The following is a 25,298-nucleotide window of genomic DNA, read 5'->3' as shown; positions in this document are numbered from 1 at the left end:
TATAATAAATTTGTCATTACATGCCAATTTGATATTTGACGATAAGTACACTCGAACTTTCAGTCTTATTCAGGAAAATTGCTGAACGCTATGGCACATATCATGCGTGTCTCCTAATCTTTGTCCGTTTTCTCACGGCTTTGAATTATTTGTAAAACTCGCCATGGCGCTCCCTTCAAAACGAAAAACGTGACAAATCACAGATGGTGTGATCGGTGCCAGATATATCTAACTAGTTGTTGTTTTCTACAAGAAGTGCTATGGATTCTATTGACATCTGGTATTTGAAAGAGGTATTATCATTTTCTAACTCTGAGACATTGCATCGCAATCAAGATATTTAGTATCGGTTCGCTTTGTTCAATATTCGATCAACCCTATGCAATACTGATGCAGTGACAATCTCATTAAAATCAGATCTTAGTTCTCGCTATCGCTAAACAAAGATTTCAGGACATCCCATTACGGGTCACGTCAGAACGACTTTTCATCCAACCAATCAGAGCGTCGCTTACCAGATCATGAAAGTGACAGTCGGAATGTGTTTTCTAATCATGCAACCACGATATTTTTAACACGGGGTATTCTGGACGACAGTTACGGGTTTTATTATTATATCCATACAATCTAGGCCATCTATAAGCCATACTAGAATGTTCTTCTTATCGGTTTTAAAATTTTTAATCGAGAATACGACAAAATATGTTTCGAAGCTTAGTCGCCAGTTTGAAACCAGTGTCGTAAAGGTCGAGAAAGCTGCCATCTGATTGGCCAATGTCGATTTCTTTTCAGTCATTTCATTGGTCTGTCAAAATTCGCGAAAGGTCGTTCTGACATGACCCGTAATGGGATGTCCTTAGATCTTTGTTTAGCAGTAACGAAAACTAAGATCTGATCTTATTGAGATTGATGCAGGGACAATATTGCTCTGCTTAACTCACCAGCCTGCTAATTGAATCCTGCTTCACTTATTTTGAGTACATCTCAAATCCTAAGATGTAGGTTTTGTCGTGTAGCCTGAGATTTACTTCCAACAGTGTTCTATCTATGCCCATCGATCCTCTGTTCGATGGAGTGGTGGGGTAGCCTTGTGTTTAAAGCATTTGCTCGTCACGCCCAAGATCCGAGTTTGATTCCCCACATGGGCAAAATATGTGAAGCCTTTCTCTGGTGCTCCTACTGATATTGTTGGAAAATTGCTAAAAGCAGTGTAAAACCATACACACTCATTCTCTCTTTCTGGTTAAGTCTACTCTTGCTTCTACCTGACATCGAGGGGCGGTCAGGTAGCCTAGTGGTTAAAGAGTTCGCTCATCACGCCGAAGACCTGGGTTTTATTCCCGACATGGGTACAATGTTTGAAGCCCATTTCCTGTGTCCCCCTGGCATGATATTGCTGGAATATTGCTAAAAGCGGTGTAAAACCATACTAACTCACTCACTCTACCTGACATCGAATACCCCAGAGGCATGTATTAGAAGGAAGAGGAAGAGAATTACTACTCATATCTGTATCACTTTAAGCTTTTATCGCAGAAAAAACTGTCAAACCATGATGTTACTGAATTACCATGATTACTTCTCGAGGTAGTGTTGAACCTAACTCACTCACTCACTCACTCACTCACTCACTCACTTTATGCCCGTAGCCCTTGACCATCAACCCTGTGGGGGTTCCAGGTTAGAATAGGTCTTCAGTAATCCAATCTGGTTATAACTGACGACTTCATGGATTGGATGGTCCGACTTGGTGACTTGTCTGTGATCGTACCCTAATGCTGCAAATCATTGTGAATAATAATATATCAGTCACTTGATTGTTTGGTCCACACTCGATTATTTACAGGCCGCCGTCCTACAGCTGGAATATTGTTCAGTGTGGCGTTAAAACCACCAAATTCCTTTCGACTTAATATTTCTGTCCACAGGAATTCACAGCTGCACATATAAAAATATCACCGATAATAATCTCCGTCGACCTATACTATGTGGCTGTATCCGCTTTCCATGATGAGAGCGTCAGAAATTATATTGCCTTCCTAGTCTATGTAGCATGGGTGGCCCAGTCGTCTGAGTCACCACAATTCGTTGTGCAGAGTTGCGTCCCTTGGGCACACCAGAACCCTGTTATTGTGGGTTGGAATCCTGGTTCGCGGGGTTTGGGTGTTTCTAGGTTTGTCAGCGCGATACCATGCTCGTGGGTTTCACCAAAGTGGTAAATGTCTACAAGTTTCTCACAAGGGAGGCGTTACGGTGTCAACTAGGTTTTGCAGACTTTGTTAGAAATGCTTCCTCCTATTTCCAGGTGTATGTATGGAGGACAGCAGCCAGCATGACGTGGTATCTCCTGTCTCTACCAGCTCTCACTGTTGTGTATGCTCTTGTTGCACAGCTGAATCCACTACACCCACTCACATGGATAACAGGTAAGTGGAGCCACTATCCCCTACACCCACTGACATGGATAACAGGTAAGTGGTGCCACTATCCCCTACACCCACTGACATGGATAACAGGTAAGTGGTGCCACTACACCCACTCACATGGATAACAGGTAAGTGGAGCCACTATCCCCTACACCCACTCACATGGATAACAGGTAAGTGGAGCCACTACACCCACTCACATGGATAACAGGTAAGTGGAGCCACTACACCCTACACCCACTGACATGGATAACAGGTAAGTGGAGCCACTATCCCCTACACCCACTCACATGGATAACAGGTCAGTGGAGCAACTATCCCCTACACCCACTCACATGGATAACAGGTCAGTGGAGCCACTACACCCACTGACATGGATAACAGGTAAGTGGAGCCACTATCCACTTAACCCTCTCACATGGATAACAGGTCAGTGGAGCCACTATCCCCTACACCCACTCACATGGATAACAGATAAGTTGAGCCACTTCACCCACTCACATGGATAACAGGTAAGTGGAGCCACTATCCACTTCACCCACTCACATGGATAACAGGTAAATGGAGCCACTACACCCACTGACATGGATAACAGGTAAGTGGAGCCACTATCCACTACACCCACTCACATGGATAACAGGTGTGTTGAGAGACTCCCCCCTCCACTCACATGAATAACAGGTAAGTAGAAACACTCCCCCCTCCACTCACATGGATAACAGGTGTGTTGAGACACTCCCCCCTCCACTCACATGGATAACAGGTAAGTCGAAACACTCCCCCCTCCATTCACATGGATAACAGGTGTGTTGAGACACTCCCCCCTCCACTCACATGGATAACTGGTAGTTTTAGTCACTGCCCATTAACAAATAATTTGAAAAAGAAATCATCTAGTCCTGTAGATAACATCTTCAAAAGACTGAACAAAATTTCTATTTCACCAGAAACAAATCATTTGCAACACATCCAAGCCCTTACAGAGGGTGTTGCTACTGACAGACTCCCTTGATACAGGACGTGATGCTCTACTTTCAGACACAGTCCCCGCCATGCTGTCTGTTTACTTTATGTCCACCGTAGGTGTCATCATGGCTGCTGATGGGGGCCTCGCTTGGTTGTCAGCGTCAGCATACTCAGGTATTGTTAGTTACACAAGCATCTTTATATGTTCACAACCAGCGTGATTCATTTTGACTGCTGTAAAGGGCCATTCAAATTTGGGTGAACTGTCTGCTGAGTGTTGATAGTCACCTCCTCAGATAATGCAGTGTTCCCCTTGACCGGTAATTACCTGGGGTTTTTTAGTGGTAAAATTAGGTTTGGACTGGTAATTCTTGACTGCCAGTCCCTGTGGACCAGCAAATAAGGTGTCTTGTAAATCATTGTTGTTGAACGTAACATTAGCGATGGTCAATAAAGTTTTTTTTGCAAACGAAGTCAGCTTGTCTGGAATCTTGCTGAGTGTGTAGTTAAACAACAAACAAACAACCATTCTGCAAATTTAAGCCAGTCAGACCAGTGTTGCAGACCAAATACATATACGACTGTCGTAAGTCTATATGTTAAAGTATGGGAGTTACGATCACCCTAGCGCTATACGACTGTGGTAAGTCTGTGTTAAAGTATGGGATTTACGATCACCCTAGCGCTATATGACTGTCATAAGTCTATGTTAAAGTATGGGAGTTACGATCACCCTAGCACTATACGACTGTCATAAGTCTATGTTAAAGTATGGGAGTTACGATCACCCTAGCGCTATACGACTGTCATAAGTCTATGTTAAAGTATGGGAGTTACGATCACCTTAGTGCTATACGACTGTCATAAGTCTATGTTAAAGTATGGGATTTACGATCACCCTAGCGCTATACGACTGTCGTAAGTCTATGTTAAAGTATGGAAGTTACGATCACCTTAGTGCTATACGACTGTCATAAGTCTATGTTAAAGTATGGGAGTTACGATCACCCTAGCGCTATACGACTGTCGTAAGTCTATGTTAAAGTATGGGATTTACGATCACCCTAGCGCTATACGACTGTCATAAGTCTATGTTAAAGTATGGGAGTTACGATCACCTTAGTGCTATACGACTGTCATAAGTCTATGTTAAAGTATGGGAGTTACGATCACCTTAGTGCTATACGACTGTCGTAAGTCTGTGTTAATGTATGGGAGTTACGATCACCCTAGCGCTATATGACTGTCATAAGTCTATGTTAAAGTATGGGAGTTACGATCACCCTAGCGCTATACGACTGTCATAAGTCTATGTTAAAGTATGGGAGTTACGATCACCCTAGCGCTATACGACTGTCATAAGTCTATGTTAAAGTATGGGACTTACGATCACCTTAGTGCTATACGACTGTCGTAAGTCTGTGTTAAAGTATGGGAGTTACGATCACCCTAGCGCTATACGACTGTCATAAGTCTATGTTAAAGTATGGGAGTTACGATCACCCTAGCGCTATATGACTGTCGTAAGTCTATGTTAAAGTATGGGAGTTACTATCACCCTAGCGCTAGATGACTGTCATAAGTCTATGTTGAAGTATGGGAGTTATGATCACCCTAGCGCTATACGACTGTTGTAAGTCTATGTTAAAGTATGGGAGTTACAATCACCCTAGCGCTATACGGCTGTCGTAAGTCTATGTTAAAGTATGGGAGTTACGATCACCCTTACGCTATATGACTGTGGTAAGTCTATGTTAAAGTATGGGAGTTACGATCACCCTTACGCTATACGACTGTTGTAAGTCTATGTTAAAGTATGGGAATTACGATCACTTTAGCGCTATGCAACTGTTGTAAGTCAGTGTTAAAGTATGGGAGTTTAGCGTTGTGAAAGTGTTTGTGTTATTCTGTTAAACTGGAGTAGGCTGTGGATCTCATAGATCTCTGCCTAACACCAATTTGTTTGTTTTTTAAATAATATAAATGGTAACTAAAACATAAAATACTAAAATAACTCCAGTGTAATATCAATTTTATAAAACGAGTGAAAGTTCTGGTATCTTACTCACAAAGAACTATTTACAAGTTTTTTCAAATTGGTATTACATGGGAACTTGTCTACATGGGAACTGTTCTATGTGTATGTTTGGTTCATGTCAGATTGTCTGTAGTCCTCGGGGGGGCACGGGGGGCCCAGTCGTCTAAGGCGCCGCAATTCGCTGTGCAGAGTTGCGTCCCTTGGGCACGCCAGAAAACTATGATTGTTGGTTCGAATCCCGGTTCGCCCCGATTATGTTTCTAGGTTTGTCAGCACCATACCCGTGCTCGTGGGTTTCACCGAAGTGGTACACGTCTGAGACCTGCATCACTTCGGGCTTTCCTCCCACATTAAGCTAACACGCCGTGATTTAACTAAAATACTGTTAAAAGCGGCGTTAAACCCCAACTCGTTCACTCACTCTTTGCTATTTATGGGGGATGGGAACTGATATAGATCAATTCTCCATTTTTCTGCGAGTGTATCATATTAAGCTCTCCAGAATATTTTAATTTAGATTTAATCTATGTGTATGCATACATTCATGACCATTCTTCTTTCAAAAGAAAGTGAGAGGGAGAGTGATAGTTTGAGTGAGAGAGTGATTGAGAGGGAGAGAGAGTTTGAGTGATTGAAGGAGAGTGAGTGTGAGTGAGAAAGTGTGTGTGTGAGAGAGAGAGAGAGTGGATAAGATGGAGAGAGAGTTTGAGTGAGTGAAAGAGAGTGAGTGTGTGTGTGTGAGAGAGAGAGAGGGAGAGGGGGGGGGGGGAGGAGGACATGTTTCAAATCCGTTATCCCTTAGAACTGAAAACGTCCGCCTATACCTAACACTCAACAACCACTCACTCACTCACTGTAGTCCTCCATCTCTGTTTCAGTTGTTCCGAGTGTTACCGACATTCGACTGAGGAAGGTGGCCTGGCTGCTGAGACCGGGCCGTCTGATGCACATCTCGGTGTACATGACTGCCGGCTTCGTCATCTCATGCTGCGCCTCCCTGTATGCGGGAGACAGATTCTCGCGATTCGTCAAGTATGCAGAATATGAACGGTGGGTAATGCAGCAATGATTGTTGGACATTCATTGAAAATGAAAACTTGATTTACCGTTACCATAATTGGTTTAACATCAGTGTATGATTAAGGAGGACTAAAATGGAACACTTGTGGCATGATCAGTTCCTTGATTGGAATAGCACTAGCTTTATGGCAGCTACAAATCTCTGTGTCACCTTTATAATAATAATGATAATAATTATAATAATAATAATAATAATAAAAATAATAATAATGAAAGGCTGTTAATATTGCGCATATTTCCACACCACTGAGGGGCATGCTCAAAACGCTATTATTACCCCAGTCACTGGATCAGTGTGCACTCACGAATCATTCTCAGCTCCCTGGGGAGTATACAACTCAAGCTGCCTGTTAGGCGCTAGAAGGTTAACAACCAAATTGCCATCTCATCCTACTGGGTACCCATTCACTGCTGTGTGAAGAGAGGCAGAATTCGAACAAAGTCAATTCCCCACTGAGACACCACATGTGTCACATGTGCTTCAGGGTGGGGTAGGACCACACCGCGCTCATGTGTTGCAACAAAGTGATGGATGTCTCCACTTCAGGCTTTCCTCCCACTCAGTGTTCCCGCTTGCTTTTGAAACTGACAGTCCCAGTGGACTGGCAACTCTAAATATTTCCAGTTCCCTCTAATTTTTGTCAGTCCCAACTTCAACAAATAAAAATATGTATGAAAGTTACCTGGTCATAATTCTTTCAACCTCATGTCCAGTGCTGTTACGTCATCTCTGAAGTAACTTAGTTAGGTCTACACGTCATTAACACAGTTCAGTCACAAGTTGCTCTTCTTTTTTGAATATTTCGAGACAAAGTCACTACAAATATATTTTCAACCTCAAAGAAAAGTGAAATGTTATTTTTCCTTGCACTAAAAATTGACAAGGGGAAACCCTGATGACAAGCTGACTTTGTTCGAAAAATATACTGTAACTGTAACTGTAGACTGTAACTACAGAGTGCACAGGTCACAAATCAGGTGAAGTTAAGCAGCGTCGCAGAGACTTTGGATGGGTGACAGTGTTTCAGCAGCTCGACTCCTGAGAGTTTCTAGGGCTTCGGTCCTGCCACACACTGAAGTACTTATAGCACATGTGGCATCTCCTTGGGCAAGTGACTTTATTGGAAATGTGCCTCTGTTCACCCAACAGTAGGGGGCACGGGTGGCCCAGTCCTCTAAGGCGCCGCAATTCCCTGTGCAGAGTTGCGTCCCTTAGGCACACCAGAAACCTATGATTGTGGGTTTGAATCCTGGTTCGCCCCGATTATGTTTCTAGGTTTGTCAGCACCATACCCATGCTCGTGGGTTTCACCGAAGTGGTTAACGTCTGAGACCTGCATCACTTCGGGCTTTCCTCCCACATTAAGCTGACACGCCGTGATATGACTGAAATACTGTTAAAAGCGGTATGAAACCAAACTCACTCACTCACTCACCCAACATTGAATGGGTAACCGGTAGGATGAGATGGAAATGTGCTTGTTAACCTTCTAGCACTAACAGGAAGCTTGGGTTATATACTCCCCAGGGAGCTGAGAATGATTCTTTAGTGCACAATGATCCAGTGACTTTGTGATGGTGGTCTGTAAAAGCGCTTTGAGCATGCCCCTGAGTTGTGTGGAAATATGCGCAATATGAATAGCCTATTGTTATTACTTTACTGACCTGTGTTTTGTTTACATTCAGGGATGTTGTCTACCTGAACGAGTGCCATGTGGTGTTTGTGATGTATGGGATGTACACGGGCCTGTACTTCTGCTGCCAGTTCTACCTGTGTCAACTCAACTACCTTCAGTTTCCTGTCATCCAGGTGAGAGTTGTCTCCCCTATTCCATGTCTACCCTTTACCAGGGGGCACGGGTGGCCCAGTCGTCTAAGGCATCGCGATTCACTGTGCAGTGTTGTGTCCCTTGGGCACACCAGAAACCTATGATTGTGGGTTCGAATCCTGGTTCGCCCCGATTATGTTTCTAGGTTTGTCAGCACCATACCCGTGCTCGTTGGTTTCACTGAAGTGGTAAACGTCTGAGACCTGCATCACTTACGGCTTTCCTCCCACATTAAGCCGCGATATAACTGGAATACTGTTAAAAGCGGCATTAAACCCAACATACTCACTCACTCTACCCTTTACCACAGGACTGATTGCTTGCACATGTACCTTATATTCCCATATGCTTTTTAAAGTTTATAGTCAATAAAACATGACATTCTAACCCTCATTCACCATGCAAAATGATATTCATTTTTTCAGAGGGAGAAGTTTTTTCAAGTCCGTAGTGAGGTGGCAACCATGTTTATCAGATGTTTTACAGAGACCCTCCATCAAATGAAATACTTTTACCTGCTATATTTTTTTCTAGGTGAGTATATAAATAGCTATTTGTTATATTGGTTACCAATACTGTTTTTATCCCCCGCAACACGTTTTGCAGGGGGTATTAAAATGAAAACCATCAGTCCATCAGATTGAATTTTATTTTATTAGTAATCAAAGCTTTGGTTGTTAGAAAATGAAAGTGTCCATATCATAAGCTCACACTGTTGCTGTCGAGGTGAGCTGAAAAGATTTAATTTTGTGTAATCCCCAGGGAGCTGAGATTGCAATCTGATCACCCTGGTGTCATGCACTTTGAGCATTCATAGTGTGGAGTCTGCTCTTCCTTTAAGTGGCCTATTATTAGTATCATTATTTTATTGGCATCAATGTGAGTAGTAAGACCAGGTTTTGTTTAATCCATGTGTTCCGTTGTTTCCAGGCCACGTGCCCAGAGGATGGATTCTTCACAGTTTGAACCTCATGCTAAGGTGGGCGCAGTCTGAGATCACCTGTTTAATATTCTGCTGAGCCTTAACTGCCAAATTATCTTTAAAAGGTCTGGAATTCAGACAAAACACCTTGAAAAGTCTGGAATTGATCATAATCAAAGTGTTCCGCTCCCTCTCCCCGCCACCTCTCTCTCCCTCTCCTCTCCACCCCTCTCTCTCCCTTTCCTCACCCTCTCCCTGTCCTCCCCACCCCTCTCTTCTCCCACCCCTCTCTCTCCCTCTCCAAACCCTCTCCCTCTCCTCCCCACCCCTCCCTCCCTTTCCTCACCCTCTTCCTCTTCTCCCCACCCCTCTCTCCCTTTCCTCACCCTCTCCCTCTCTTCCCCACCCCTCTCCCTCTCCTCTCCACCCCTCTCTTCTCCCACCCCTCTCTCTCCCTCTCCTCACCCTCTCCCTCTCCTCCCCACCCCTCTCTCTCCCTTTCCTCACCCTCTCCCTCTCTTCCCCACCCCTCTCTCCCTCTTCTCACCCTCTCCCTCTCCCTCTCTGCACCCTCTCCCTCTCTTCCCCACCCCTCTCTCTCCCTCTCCTCCGCACCCCTCTCTCTCCCTTTCCTCACCCTCTCCCTCTCCTCCCCACCTCTCTCTCCCTCTCCTCCCCCTCCCCCTCTCCTCTCCTCTCCACCTCTCCCTCCTCACCCTCTCCCTCTTCCCATCCCTCTCCTCCCCACCCTCTCTCTCCCTCTCCTCTCCTCCCCACCCTCTCTCTCACTCTCCTCACCCTCTCCCTCTTCTACCCAACCCTCTCCTCACCCTCTCCCTCTCCTCTCCTCCCAAACCCCTCTCCCCACCACCTCCCTCTCCCTCTCCTCCCCACCCCTCTCTCTCCCTCTCCTCACCCTCTCTCTCCATCTCCTCACCCTCTCCCTCTCATAATCCCTACCCCTCCCCCTCCCTCTCCCTCTTCTCCCCAATCCTCTCTCTCCCTCTCCTCACCCTCTCCCTCTCACAATCCCCACCCCTCCCCCTCCCTATCCCTCTCCTCCCCACCCTCTTCCTCTCCCCATCCCGTTCCTCTTTTCCCCTCCCTCTTCCACTATATCTCCCCACCCTTCCCCCTCCCCACCTCCTCCCTCCCCACCTCCTCCCTCTCCCTCTCCCTCTCCCCGCCCCCTTCCTCTCTTCACTACCCCTCTCTCTCCCCACCCACACCTCCCCCTCCAAACCTCTCCCTCTCCCCTCCCTCAGGTTGTCGATGATAAACATGGAATGTAACAAGACGTTACACATGTACAGATGTATTTTCTGATTTCAGCCCCGATGCTCAACCCCTAGACACTGTGTGGGGTCTCCTGGATGTGGGCGTCGCCCTCCAGCTGTTGCTGCTGGGGTGCTTCCTGAACTACACCTGGAGTCTGTCCGTCCTCCTGTACCGGGTGTACCACACAGAGGTCAGCAATACCTGGCCCAGTCCAACTTGTCTTTCTGGCCTTCTCTCGATGCCCAGTGTCACTTCCAAACGCTGTTATTCTCTGTTTCAAAATCTGTTCATTAAACTGGTTTGAAGGCATACAGACCTTCAGCCCTGGTTTGCTGATTCTTGTTCTTGGAATGCATCATATTTATGTATGTAACCATATCAAAGACCAGCTTCACTTGCAAACACATCAAAACTGACATGTTCTGATTTGACTGAAATACTGTTTAAAGACGTGTTATCACTCACTCACTCACTCACTCACTCACTCACTCACTCACTCACTGGCTTCATTGATACTACAGCTTCTAGACAAGAAATTCAGTTATCCTCAACTATACAATAAAACCTCAATTCAATCTCTCTCGGCTTCAGCGCCAGGAGTTTCCAGTGGACAGCGCCTTTGACAGCTACAAGAACAAGAGTCTGCTGTCGGCCATTTCCTGTCAGAACAAGTCCTTGCTGCAGGTAGTTAGTAAACAAGGGGAGGTTACTCCCCGGGCCTTGCTGCAGATATACATGGGATAGTAAACATGGAGGCAAGGGTTAGAATATGCAGGAGAGGTGTAAACGTTCAGTTTGACTTTGATGCAACCATGACAACTTCTGTATCATTTTCTGGTTACACAAGTTGTGCGATATTTTGTGTGTTTCTGAACCGCTGCTGCTAGATATTCCCCACCCACACCAAAATCCCCACCTGTAACAATCCAGACACACACATTAACCCCCGACTGTAACACAATCCCCGCCCACACCAAAATCCCCACCTGTAACAATCCAGACACACACATTAACCCCCACCTGTAACACAATCCAGACACACACATTAACCCCCACCTGTAACACAATCCAGACACACACATTAACCCCCACCTGTAACACAATCCCCGCCACCACCAAAATCCCCATCTGTAACAATCCAGACACACACATTAACCCCCACCTGTAACACAATTCCTGCCACCACCAAAATCCCCATCTGTAACAATCCAGACACACACATTAACCCCCACCTGTAACACTATCCCCGCCACCACCAAAATCCCCACCTGTAACAATCCAGACACACACATTAACCCCCACCTGTAACACAATCCCCGCCACCACCAAAATCCCCACCTGTAACAATCCAGACACACACATTAACCCCCACCTGTAACACAATCCCCGCCACCACCAAAATCCCCACCTGTAACAATCCAGACACACACATTAACCCCCACCTGTAACACAATCCCCGCCACCACCAAAATCCCCACCTGTAACAATCCAGACACACACATTAACCCCCACCTGTAACACTATCCCCGCCACCACCAAAATCCCCACCTGTAACAATCCAGACACACACATTAACCCCCACCTGTAACACAATCCCCGCCCACACCAAAATCCCCACCTGTAACACAATCCTCAAACTCTAACAAAATTCCCATCCACCTCAAAATCTTGACCTGTAACACAACTCCTACCTGTAACACAATCCCAACACACACATTAATCTCCACCTGTAACATTAATCTCCACCTGTAACACAATCCCAACACACGCATTAATCTCCACCTGTAACATTAATCTCCACCTGTATCACAATCCCAACACACATTAATCCCCACATGTAACACAATCCCTACCTGTAACACAATCCCAACACACACACATTAATCCCCACCCTGGCCTTAGTCCCTACCTGTGTCATCCGGATGTCTAGCCCCGGTGTTTGATGTGATGATTGTTGCAGTACCTGGGTTACCTGGATCTGCTACACCTGGCCAGATTCTCACCTGTACGACGCAAGCAAGTGCTCACTCTCAGTCAGCCAGGTAACATATTGTTTTTAATATATGTTCTTCTGACTTACAGCAAATTCAGATGGTTCTAAATTCAGTTAAAGGAATTTGTTAAGTTTAACTTCCCACTGAGTACAGTTTCTCATCAGTTGCCATGATACCTGTTACCTGTAGGGGGCCACCCTCACACATGGAACAAGCTGTCCACAGCCTGCCTGGGGGACATTGACCTTCTCACAACACACGTCCAGGAGTCCAACTGGAGCGCTATGGCAGGGGTAGCCCACAAGCCTCCCTCAGTGTCAGACACAGGTAAGACAACAAGCCCCCCTCTGTTTAGGACACAAGTCTCCCACAAGCCCCACTCAGCACCAGACACAGGTAAGACAACAAACCCCCATCTGTATCGGACACTGGTGAGACCACAAATCCCCTCTGTATCGGACACAGGTGAGACCACAAGCCCCACTCAGCACTAGACACAGGTGAGACCACAAATCCCCTCTGTATTAGACACAGGTGAGACCACAAATTCCCTCTGTATTAGACACAGGTGAGACCACAAATCCCCTCTGTATTAGACACAGGTGAGACCACAAATCCCCTCTGTATTAGACACAGTTGAGACCACAAATTCCCTCTGTATTAGACACAGGTGAGACCACAAATCCCCTCTGTATTAGACACAGGTGAGACCACAAATCCCCTCTGTATTAGACACAGGTGAGACCACAAATCCCCTCTGTATTAGACACAGGTGAGACCACAAATCCCCTCTGTATTAGACACAGGTGAGACCACAAATCCCCTCTGTATTAGACACAGGTGAGACCACAAATCCCCTCTGTATCGGACACAGGTGAGATCACAAATCCCCTCTGTATCAGACACAGGTAAGACTACAAATACCCTCTGTATGAGACACAGGTGAGACCACAAATCCCCTCTGTATCGGACACAGGTGAGACCACAAATCCCCTCTGTATTAGACACAGTTGAGACCACAAATCCCCTCTGTATGAGACACAGGTGAGACCTCAATTCCCCTATGTATTAGACACAGGTGAGACCACAAATCCCCTCTGTATGAGACACAGGTGAGACCACAAATCCCCTCTGTATTAGACACAGGTGAGATCACAAATCCCCTCTGTATTAGACACAGGTGAGACCACAAATCCCCTCTGTATCGGACACAGGTGAGATCACAAATCCCCTCTGTATCGGACACAGGTAAGACTACAAATCCCCTCTATATTAGACACAGATGAGACCACAAATCCCCTCTGTATTAGACACAGGTGAGACTACAAATCCCCTCTGTATTAGACACAGGTGAGACCACAAATCCCCTCTGTGTGAGACACAGGTGAGACCACAATTCCCCTCTGTATCGGACACAGGTGAGACCACAATTCCCTCTGTATTAGACACAGGTGAGACCACAAATCCCCTCTGTATTAGACACAGATGAGACCACAAATCCCCTCTGTATGAGACACAGGTGAGACCACAAGTCGCTGCCTTGTCAGTGGTTGATACTATGAGCATTCTCCCAAGCTTTTGGGAAGCAATACCGCACAATAAACCAAGTCCCTGAGCTGTACCACATAATCCAGATGTAGATGAGACCACAAGCCCCTTTCTGTGTCAGACGAAAAAGCTATCTATTATCTGGACAGATTCAGCTGGTCGTTTGTTAGAACGAGATCCACACAGACGGGATGTCGGCACTGATCATGTTTCTAGGTTTGTCAGCACCAGACCCGTGCCTGGGGGTTTCACCACAGTGGTAAACATCTAGAACTGCATCACTTCGGGCTTTTCTCCCACAATAAGCTGACACGTGATATAACTTGAATACTGTTAAAAGCAGTGTTAAACCCGACTCACTCACTCTTGGTTATCAAGGCAAAATGTTTAACACTCTCCATGCTATTCTGATTCCAGGTGAGGGGTCCTCATTGCGGTACCGCAGCACTGCCGGGGTTAACACAACTCTCATAGGTAGGTTCACGCTGTAGGGGTTAACACCAAAAATGTTGTAACCTTGCTTGATCTATACCGCAACTTCGCCTTTACAGTAAATAAAGAAGTTGTTATCCATAACTTGTGTCTACTTTGTCATCCGCCTACTTCTAAACTATTCCTATCGAACAATTTATTTGATTTAGCCCAATCAATATAGTTTTTTTCTGGGCCTTCATTTCCTACATGACCGCCTCCGTGGTCTAGTGGTAGAGTGTCCGCCCGGAGAGCGGAAGGTCCGGGGTTCAATCCCCGGCCGCGTCATACCAAAAGACGTTAAAAATTGGTACTTGTTGTTACCCTGTCTGGCGCTCGGCATTAAGGGGCTAAAACAAGGACTGGTCAGCTGGGAGTCAGTATACTGTGTCTGAGTGGGGTATTCATGTTAAACTGCGGCATGGTATTTCACTGAGCTAGCACTATAAATCGGCATCAGTCCAGACTAGTACAAGCAGCCACACAAACACACACACGTACATGCACGTCGCTATATAAGTGCAATAATCTTGGACGCGACGTTAAATCCCATTTCACCTCACCTCATTTCCTACATTAGATGGATATATTTTCCTGGATGAAGCTGATAAAAATTTTAATAGAAGTAATGTACGGGAGAAAAATAGTGGCAGCAATTCCAGTGATGTTATGTTTCTCCAGGTACAAGAGAGGGGGAGAGCAAGCCGACCACAACACCACCCACTCCATCTACGCCGTGGACAGACAAGGTAGAATACAGCACCGCGGCCAGGGGCACATCCCATTTAGAACTTCATTAAAGTTTGCCAAGGATATAAACAACCTCAGTTCAAGCCCAGTAAAAATTGTTTACCGAAATACGTTAAAAGATGGTATTTGTTGTAAATCTGTTTGGCGCTCAGCATTAAGGGCCTAAAACAAGTACTTGTCGGCTCGGAGTCAGTATACTATATCTGAGTGGGGTATTCATGTTAAACTGCGGTATGGTATCTCAGTGAGATAGCACTATGAATCAGCATCAGTCCGGACTAGTACAAGCAGCCACACACAGCATGCAGGTCGCTATATAAGTGCAATTATCTTGGATGCGACGTTAAACCCTATTTCACCTTGCTAAATTTCCAAAGAAGGTCCATATCTTGAACAAGATAATATTTGATTCTGTAATAATTTTAATTATCATTCAACAGAAGGGATTCTTTTGTTTCAACCTAAGGCATTCATAAATCCCCAGAATATTTCAGATTTTGTGAAGATACTGAAACAGGCGCCATTGTCGAAATAAAATTTCAAAAGCCATAACTTGTTTGTTTAAGTGAATTCTAGAGATGTTCATTCTGTCACCCCCAGGGGGATCTGGCTAACAATCAGTCACCAGCAACATATGCTTGTAGTAACAGGTGAACTTATGGATCAGTTGGTCAGGCTTAGTGACTGGTTGTTGCATGTCATTGTACCTAGATGCTCATTATATCAATCACCAGTTTGTCGGGTCCAGACTCAATTATTTACAGGCTGGGGTCATATAGCAGGAATATTGTTGACTGCAAATTTAACCAACACACAAACCAAATCCTTCTGATGCCTATCTTTCTTCGTCTAAGGCGCTGCAATTCACTGTGCAGAGTTGCGTCCCTTGGGCACGCCAGAAACCTATGATTGTGGGATCGAATCCCGGTTCGCCCCGATTATGTTTCTAGGTTTGTCAGCACCATACCCGTACTCATGGGTTTCACCAAAGTGGTAAACGTCTAAGACCTGCATCACTTCGGGCTTTCCTCCCACATGAAGCTGACACGCTGTGATATAACTTGAATACTGTTAAAAGCGGTGTTAAACCAAACTCACTCACTCACTTTCTTCTTCTACCACCAGGTGTCTGCCTTCCTGGCCCAGAAGCCTCTCATCAGCTACTTCTTCCGCCAGCTTCCAGATGCTAAAAGCAGGCAGCTGTTTGCTAACTCCCAGAAACAGATCTGGGCCATTGATGGTTAGTCACATGAACATCACCAGCTCTACACATTTCCTTGTCATCGAGTCTCTCTTGAGTTTTTCCAAAGACAAAACACTGGCCAGTAGACTAGTTTTGTAGCCAATCATAGGCCAGTGGGCTAGTTTTGTAGCCAATCATAGGCCAGTGGGCAAGTTTTGTAGCCAATCACAGGCCAGTGGGTAAGTTTTGTAGCCAATCACGGGCCAGTGGGCTACTTTTGTAGCCAATCATGGGTCAGTGGGCAAGTTTTGTAGCCAATCACGGGCCAGTGGGCTAGTTTTGTAGCCAATCATGGGTCAGTGGGCAAGTTTTGTAGCCAATCACGGGCCAGTGGGCTACTTTTGTAGCCAATCACAGGCCAGTGAGCTAGTTTTGTAGCCAATCATGGGTCAGTGGGCTAGTTTTGTAGCCAATCATAGGCCAGTGGGCTACTTTTGTAGCCAATCACAGGCCAGTGGGCTCGTTTTGTAGCCAATCATGGGCCAGTGGGCTAGTTTTGTAGTCAATCACGGGCCAGTGGGCTAGTTTTGTAGTCTAACTGAATAAATCATATATCATATGATATTCATCTTGCCTGCTTGATTTTATCAAAGACAATGAACATTTGCTTCCACTTGCTTTCTACAAGATGGTTGTCCCAAAATACCACTCACAGAGCCAAGTAAGAAATGCCTCTCACCTGATCAAACAGATGGAAATCTAATGATGAATTCCTTTGTCCTAATCGGAATGTTTCAGTACTTTACTACTGTGTTTAACATGTGTTGACAGCGCTGTCCTATCTGGTGGCAGCATCCTTCACGGAAGACAGCTACGGCATCGTCCAGCGGTCACTTCCCTCCATCCTTGCCAGCCTGCTGAACCTACATGAGGTAACACCATCCCAGTGTGTGTCCCATCTCCCAGTGCTGTGTCCCGTCTCCCAGTACTGTGTCCCATCTCCCAGTACTGTCTGTGTCTCCCATCTCCCAGTGCTGTGTCTCCCGTCTCCCAGTACTGTCTCCCATCTCCCAGTACTGTGTCTCCCATCTCCCAGTACTGTCTGTGTCTCCCATCTCCCAGTGCTGTGTCTCCCAACTCCCAGTGCTGTGTCTCCCGTCTCCCAGTGCTGTGTCTCCCATCTCCCAGTACTGTCTGTGTCTCCCGTCTCCCAGTGCTGTGTCTCCCATCTCCCAGTGCTGTGTCCCGTCTCCCAGTACTGTGTCCCATCTCCCAGTACTGTCTGTGTCTCCCATCTCCCAGTGCTGTGTCTCCCGTCTCCCAGTACTGTCTCCCATCTCCCAGTACTGTGTCTCCCATCTCCCAGTACTGTCTGTGTCTCCCATCTCCCAGTACTGTCTGTGTCTCCCATCTCCCAGTACTGTATGTGTCTCCAATCTCCCAGTTCTGTGTCTCCCGTCTCCCGTCTCCCAGTACTGTGTCTCCCATCTCCCAGTACTGTCTCCCGTCTCCCATCTCCCAGTACTGTGTCCCCCATCTCCCAGTGCTGTGTCTCCCATCTCCCAGTGCTGTGTCTCCCATCTCCCAGTACTGTGTCTCCCATCTCCCAGTACTGTGTCTCCCATCTCCCAGTGCTGTGTCTCCCGTCTCCCAGTGCTGTGTCTCCCGTCTCCCAGTGCAGTGTCTCCCATCTCCCAGTGCTGTGTCTCTCCATCTCCCAGTGCTGTGTCTCCCATCTCCCAGTACTGTGTCTCCCATCTCCCAGTACGGTGTCTCTCCATCTCCCAGTGCTGTGTCTACCATCTCCCAGTGCTGTGTCTCCCATCTCCCAGTACTGTGTCTCCCATCTCCCAGTGCTGTGTCTCCCATCTCCCAGTACTGTGTCCCATCTCCCAGTACTGTGTCTCCCATCTCCCAGTACTGTGTCTCCCATCTCCCAGTACTGTGTGTCTCCCATCTCCCAGTACTGTGTCTCCCATCTCCCAGTACTGTGTCTCCCATCTCCCAGTACTGTCTCCCGTCTCCCATCTCCCAGTACTGTGTCCCCCATCTCCCAGTGCTGTGTCTCCCATCTCCCAGTGCTGTGTCTCCCATCTCCCAGTACTGTGTCTCCCATCTCCCAGTACTGTGTCTCCCATCTCCCAGTACTGTGTCTCCCATCTCCCAGTACTGTGTCTCCCATCTCCCAGTGCTGTGTCTCCCGTCTCCCAGTGCTGTGTCTCCCGTCTCCCAGTGCAGTGTCTCCCATCTCCCAGTGCTGTGTCTCTCCATCTCTCAGTGCTGTGTCTCCCATCTCCCAGTACTGTGTCTCCCATCTCCCAGTACGGTGTCTCTCCATCTCCCAGTGCTGTGTCTACCATCTCCCAGTGCTGTGTCTCCCATCTCCCAGTACTGTGTCTCCCATCTCCCAGTGCTGTGTCTCCCATCTCCCAGTACTGTGTCCCATCTCCCAGTACTGTGTCTCCCATCTCCCAGTACTGTGTCTCCCATCTCCCAGTACTGTGTGTCTCCCATCTCCCAGTACTGTGTCTCCCATCTCCCAGTACTGTGTCTCCCATCTCCCAGTGCTGTGTCTCCCGTCTCCCAGTGCTGTGTCTCCCATATCCCAGTGCTGTGTCTCCCATCTCCCAGGACTGTGTCTCCCATATACCAGTACGTGTCTCCCGTCTCCCAGTACTGTATCTCCCACCTCCGAGTACTGTGTCTCCCATATACCAGTACTGTGTCTCCAATCTCCCAGTACTGTGTCTCCCGTCTCCCAGTACTGTGTCTACCGTCTCCCAGTACTTTGTCTACCGTCTACCAGTACTGTGTCTCCAATCTCCCAGTACTGTGTCTCCCATCTCCCAGTACTGTGTCTCCCATCTCCCAGAACTGTGTGTGTCTCCCATCTCCCAGTACTGTGTGTGTCTCCCATCTCCCAGTACTGTGTGTGTCTCCCATCTCCCAGTACTGTGTGTGTCTCCCATCTCCCAGTACTGTGTCTACCGTCTACCAGTACTTTGTCTCCCATCTCCCAGTACTGTGTCTCCCATCTCCCAATACTGTGTCTCCCATCTCCCAGTACTGTGTCTTCCATCTCCCAGTACTGTGTCTCTCCATCTCCCAGTACTCTGTCTCCCATCTCCCAGTACTCTGTCTCCCATCTCCCAGTTCTGTGTGTGTCTCCAATCTCCCAGTACTGTGTCTCCCATCTCCCAGTACTGTGTGTGTCTCCAATCTCCCAGTACTGTGTGTGTCTCCCATCTCCCAGTACTGTGTCTTCCATCTCCCAGTACTGTGTCTCCCCATCTCCAAGTACTGTGTCTTGCATCTCCAATTTTATTTATTTTATGAGTCTGTTAGTCTGTTAGTTTTTCTTTTGTGTTTATTTAATGAAACACAATGTGCAAAAAGGAATTGCCATTTTAGCTAATCAAATGCCTCAGAATTGTTTGCAATTTTCTTATACAGTTGCAACCCCTGCCCTAGTATCTACTGTACATGTGTCCCCACTGAACACACACACTACACACTACACACACACACTACACACACACACACACACACACACACACACACACACTACACACTACACACACACACTACACACACACACTACACACACACACACACACACACACACACACACACACACACACACACACTACACACACACACACACACACACTACACACACACACACACACACACCAGGATGAAGTTCTTGCTACTGAAAGACAGCAGCCACTGTTCATGTGATAATTCCTATATTTATCTGTTTGGTTTATTTCTAGAATGTTGAGAAGCACTTCAAGCTGAGTTCCAGTTCGAGTCGCCGTACACAGAAGGCGTCACCCTACCCCAGCGACGCCCCTCTCCGCCATCAACTACACTCCGCCCTTAAGACATCCATATACAGAATTGTCAATATGTTTGGGAGCCATCTGATGTAAGTTTATCTGGCTGGACTAAACAAAGGATAAATAGTGTGATGTGATAACTGCCATGTTTCCTACCAGCCAATGAGCATTCAGGGGAAGTAACTCATATTTAACTGAGACCTGGGGCATGTTCAGGAGGGCGAGCGACCGCGCGAGAGTACAGTGAGGCAATATCACGCCTTTCTGAACGGGAGGCGCGTACTCGCTCTCGCGTCACAGCATCCAAAATGGCGTCGCCGGGGATCAAAACAGCCCTGTCCACAAGTGTCATAGGTTCACACATTTACCTTCATCACAAGTTTCATGGGTTCATACTTTGATGTTCATGATAACAAAGTGTTTATTTTTATCATTAGTTACATGTCCCTGTGCTGGACCAGACAATCCAGCAATCGACATGAGCATCGGTCTGTGCAATGGGGATACGATGACATGCATCACCCAAGTCAGAGAGTGTTATCACTCGATCCTTACGGCAAACATATGGGTTGCGGAAGACCTATTGTCTTCCCTGATCATCACGGGTCAATATATTGAAAATGCAAAAATAACTTTTTGATGGTAGATCTAGTCTAAAAGATTATTCTTTTGACATCTCTTCAAAGGCAAACATTTGTTCAATGTGCGACGCCATCTTGGATTGCGAGGCGAACTACCTCTCGGGCTCGATCGCGAGTACACGTGAGCGCTCGCCCTCCTGAACTTGCCTCAGTTTGTTTCTACGTAAACTTAGCATTGTGTGTCAGTAGGGGTGTCATGGATTGGAAAATTTAGTTTTGATGTATATCAAAAGTATCCCAATATATCAAAATATTGATTAATGATAAAATTAATTGTTCTGTTTATGTGCAGATAAATAAAAATACCTATGTAAACCTGCAATTAATTATTTTAATGCTGAATATTAACTTGTAGTGACCCTTAGAATAAGTCTTCAGCAACCCATGTTTGCTGTAAAAGGCAACTATGCTTGTAGTAAGAGGCAACTAACAGGATCAGGTGGTCAGGCTCGCTGACTTGCTTGATGCATGTCATTGTATCCTAATTGTGTGGATCGATGCTCCTGATGTCAATCACTGGATTGTCTGGACAAGACTCGATTATTTACTGACAGCCGTCATAAAGCTTGAATATTGGTGAGTGCGGAGTTAAACAACAAACCAAACTAATCTAATGTAGTGTTCTTTTGTTCTATTCTAGTGTTGTGTTCTGTCCTTCTCTGGTATTGTGTCATTGTTTTGTGTTATACTGTGGTTGTTGTGTTATACTGTGGTATGTTCCTATGTTTACAGGGATGTGCCGCTGAGTGCAGAATGCAGAAAAAAGTTATCTCCCTTTATTGATTTCCGGGAATGATCAGGGATACCAAATATAGAACTGTTGCAAATGATGCAGCATTTGAAGAGTTTGGAGACAAACCTGCCCCGCAGTAGGCCAGCAACATTCATCAGGAGAAAACCTCGTATTCTCTGCAACAACACATTTCAGGATGAGGTGGAATAACTGATTGCCTAGCCCCCATAATACAATCACTGCCAGTGTATATGTAATATGTTTCCTTGATTTCCAGGGTATAATCTGGCTTCTGTCTGTATATAAACTACATTTGAAGGAGCTCTCAGACGATCAGATGTGTTGAAAAAGTACTGCACTTCCACTGAGAAAAGTATTCAAAAGGCTCAGTATCGGGTGAAGTATGACTAAAGTTAAAGATGCCCCACTTGCAATCTTTTACACTGGAAGTGTTTCAGTAACAGCCAGAAGCTCCTGAAGAGACTGAATATCTAGTGCTACTCTTGATGTGTGCCATGTATCATGTCATGTAAAGATTTGTTTTCTTCAGGCCTCCTTAGATTGTATGTGTCCTCATGCATCCAGCAAAGCAGTGTTTACATAAATTTTTATCATGTGTCTAATGGCTGAGCTGACATTGACATTTTGTCATCAATGACTGAACTGATGTTGACATTATGTCATCAATGACTGAACTGATGTTGACATTTTGTCATCAATGACTTAGGTGACACTGACATTATGTCATCAATGACCGAAATGATGTTGACATTTGATCATCAATGACTGAACTGATGTTGACATTTTGTCATCAATGACTTAGGTGACGTTGACATTATGTCATCAGTGACTGAACTGATGTTGACATTTGGTCATCAATGACTGAACTGATGTTGACATTTTGTCATCAATGACTGAACTGACGTTGATATTTTGTCTTCAATGCTTGAACTGATGTTAACATTATGTCATCAATGACTGAACTGACATTGACATTTTGTCATCAATGACTGAACTGATGTTGACATTTTGTCATCAATGACTGAACTGATGTTGACAGTTGGTCATCAATGACTGAACTGATGTTGACATTATGTCATCAATGACTGAACTGATGTTGACATTTGGTCATCAATGACTTAGCTGACATTGACATTTTGTCATTAATGACTGAACTGATGTTGACATTTTGTCATCAATGACTGAACTGATGTTGACATTTTGTCATCAGTGACTGAACTGATGTTGACATTATGTCATCAATGACTGAACTGACGTTGATATTTTGTCATCAAAGCTTGAACTGATGTTGACATTATGTCATCAATGACCGAACTGATGTTGATATTTGGTCATCAATGACTGAACTGATGTTGTCATTTTGTCATCAATGACTGAACTGATGTTGACATTTTGTCATCAATGACTGAACTGATGTTGACATTTGGTCATCAATGACTGAACTGATGTTGACATTTTGTCATCAATGACTGAACTGACATTGACAGTTGGTCATCAATGACTGACCTAATGTTGACATTTTGTCATCAATGACTGAACTGATGTTGACATTTTGTCATCAATGACTGAACTGAAGTGGACATTTTGTCATCAATGACTGAACTGATGTTGACATTTTGTCATCAATGACTGAACTGAAGTGGACATTTTGTCATCAATGACTGAACTGAAGTGGACATTTTGTCATCAATGACTGAACTGACGTTGACATTTTGTCATCTGTGACTTAACTGACGTTGACATTATGCCATCAATGTCTGTAATCATAAAATGTTATTCTCCATTGTGTATAAAGTGAAAACAATTCACCATTTATCCCTCTCTGTGGCCTGGAGAAATGATATGTAATATTGATGGACCACCTATGAATATATTGATTCGTGCTCACCAATAAACGAGTATCACCCTACCTGTTCATTTTGTATTACTTGGGGCTTCTACTCCACAGAGGTATGGACAGACACCTGCACACTCCACCTCACAAACTATGTCAGTATACAATCGTTCCTCTCCAATATTTATGCTTCAAGTATAGGCACTCATGGTGGCTATCACCTGATGGATTCCGGCTTTACAATTTGTTCCATGTATCCCTAGCCTGTTGTTTGAGGCCACGAAGTGGATCCGATGATTAGGCCCAGTGACTGGGCGTTTCGTGATACCCTGGCAACATAGGTCGTACCCGTAATATCAACCACTGGTGTATATAATTACAGGCCGCTGTGATATAGTGAATATTACTGTTGCCTTAATCAACAAACATGATGAATATCAAAATATTTCCGGAGATTACTAAAATCACATGGATCTGGCAGTGATAACACTTTACTGCAACCACTCATACAAAACGTGAGTGCTATATGCTGCGTTGACATATTTCTTTTTTTAACATTTTAAGACAGAGTCCGATGTTTGTTACTAAAACTGAAGCTGGTGCCACATTTGCTGTTAAGTGGACCTCTCAACTGTGATAGGATTATGATTGTTGTGAAGGTTTTGGCAAATCAAGAATATCGGACAAAGTGACACAGTTTGTAGACATTTCAGATGCTGACAATCAGGATCAGGATCAGTACTAATGTGGGATTTGAACCCCTGATCAGCAGATCCTGTCGCAGACAAGGGATGCAACTGCACATTGAATTGCAGTGACATGGAACACCCATCTCCTCCAAGTAACATTAACATGCTCAGTCTTTGACAGGCATTTGGAAGTTGGAAGAACATGAAGACATGACACTTTTTTATGGTTAACAACTTTTATTCTTTGTAATGACATTTAAAATACATGTATATTACATTAGCTATAGGTAAACCACATTTATTTCAGACCTTATATTCAGAACTGACTTCAAGAAAAGTTCATCTCCAACTGAAGACAAACAGGATTTATATTTCTTGGTGATCCATATTATCTGCTCCATTTTGTGGTATATGTGCATGTTATCAGGCCAAAACAGCTCTTCCTGGGTTAAAAAATGATCAATATACAGACAAATAATCAATAAATTGATTAGAAATATCTTAAAAACTAAAAACTTGATGTACACAGGTTGCTGGTGGCGTGTTTTAATTGGCAACAGTTGTGTTTGTGTAGAAGCCTCAATTTGATATGTATGCATTGATGGGTAAGATGTGAGCTTTATGTCTGGGTCCACAGTATATCCATGTCACAGGTTAATGATAGTTTGTCTCAGTACCTGAACCACATTATTTTCCCTTCAGACCAGCTCTTAATGTAATTCTATAGCTCAAAAGTAAGTCTAGATGTCACACAAGTTCTGAAACTCCCATCTCGTGGGCCTTTCTTTCAATGTAATTGTAGTCGCTTGTTTCTACCAAAATTATTAATTTTCAGAAACTAAGCATTTGTCTAAACTTAATGACAAAAATGCAAATAATGTTCGCCCCAGATTTCAACTTCGCTATTTATAGAGTGGATTTCAATCAGATATCACTGTTTATTTGACTTTATCAAGGTTAGCAGTTAACAAAACAATATTATAAGAACCTTTAAGTCAAAATACACATATGATAAGAAATATAGTTCACCAAAACCTAATACGAATGTCTAGA

At 45.0% G+C, this 25,298-nt stretch overlaps 1 protein-coding gene across 1 annotated transcript; it reads left to right on the top strand.

Moving 5' to 3' along the window:
* The first annotated feature begins 167 nt into the window (after positions 1 to 167).
* On the top strand, positions 168 to 23,621 carry LOC139478961 (nucleoporin NDC1-like). Its single transcript, XM_071261678.1, has 17 exons — positions 168 to 293; positions 2,306 to 2,426; positions 3,465 to 3,566; positions 6,309 to 6,480; positions 8,197 to 8,320; positions 8,765 to 8,873; positions 9,270 to 9,318; positions 10,594 to 10,729; positions 11,131 to 11,223; positions 12,500 to 12,581; positions 12,723 to 12,860; positions 14,499 to 14,555; positions 15,234 to 15,301; positions 16,428 to 16,542; positions 17,317 to 17,417; positions 20,262 to 20,416; positions 21,701 to 23,621. The coding sequence occupies exons 1-17, from the start codon at positions 261 to 263 to the stop codon at positions 21,762 to 21,764; spliced, it is 1,719 nt and encodes a 572-aa protein (XP_071117779.1). The 5' UTR covers positions 168 to 260; the 3' UTR covers positions 21,765 to 23,621.
* Positions 23,622 to 25,298: the final 1,677 nt, after the last annotated feature.

Source organism: Haliotis cracherodii, unplaced genomic scaffold (genome assembly GCF_022045235.1).
Source record: "Haliotis cracherodii isolate W230 unplaced genomic scaffold, xgHalCrac1.p SCAF_4, whole genome shotgun sequence".
NCBI lineage: Eukaryota > Metazoa > Mollusca > Gastropoda > Lepetellida > Haliotidae > Haliotis > Haliotis cracherodii.
Note: the sequence above shows the minus strand (reverse complement) of the source record. Positions and strands in the feature narration are given on the sequence as shown.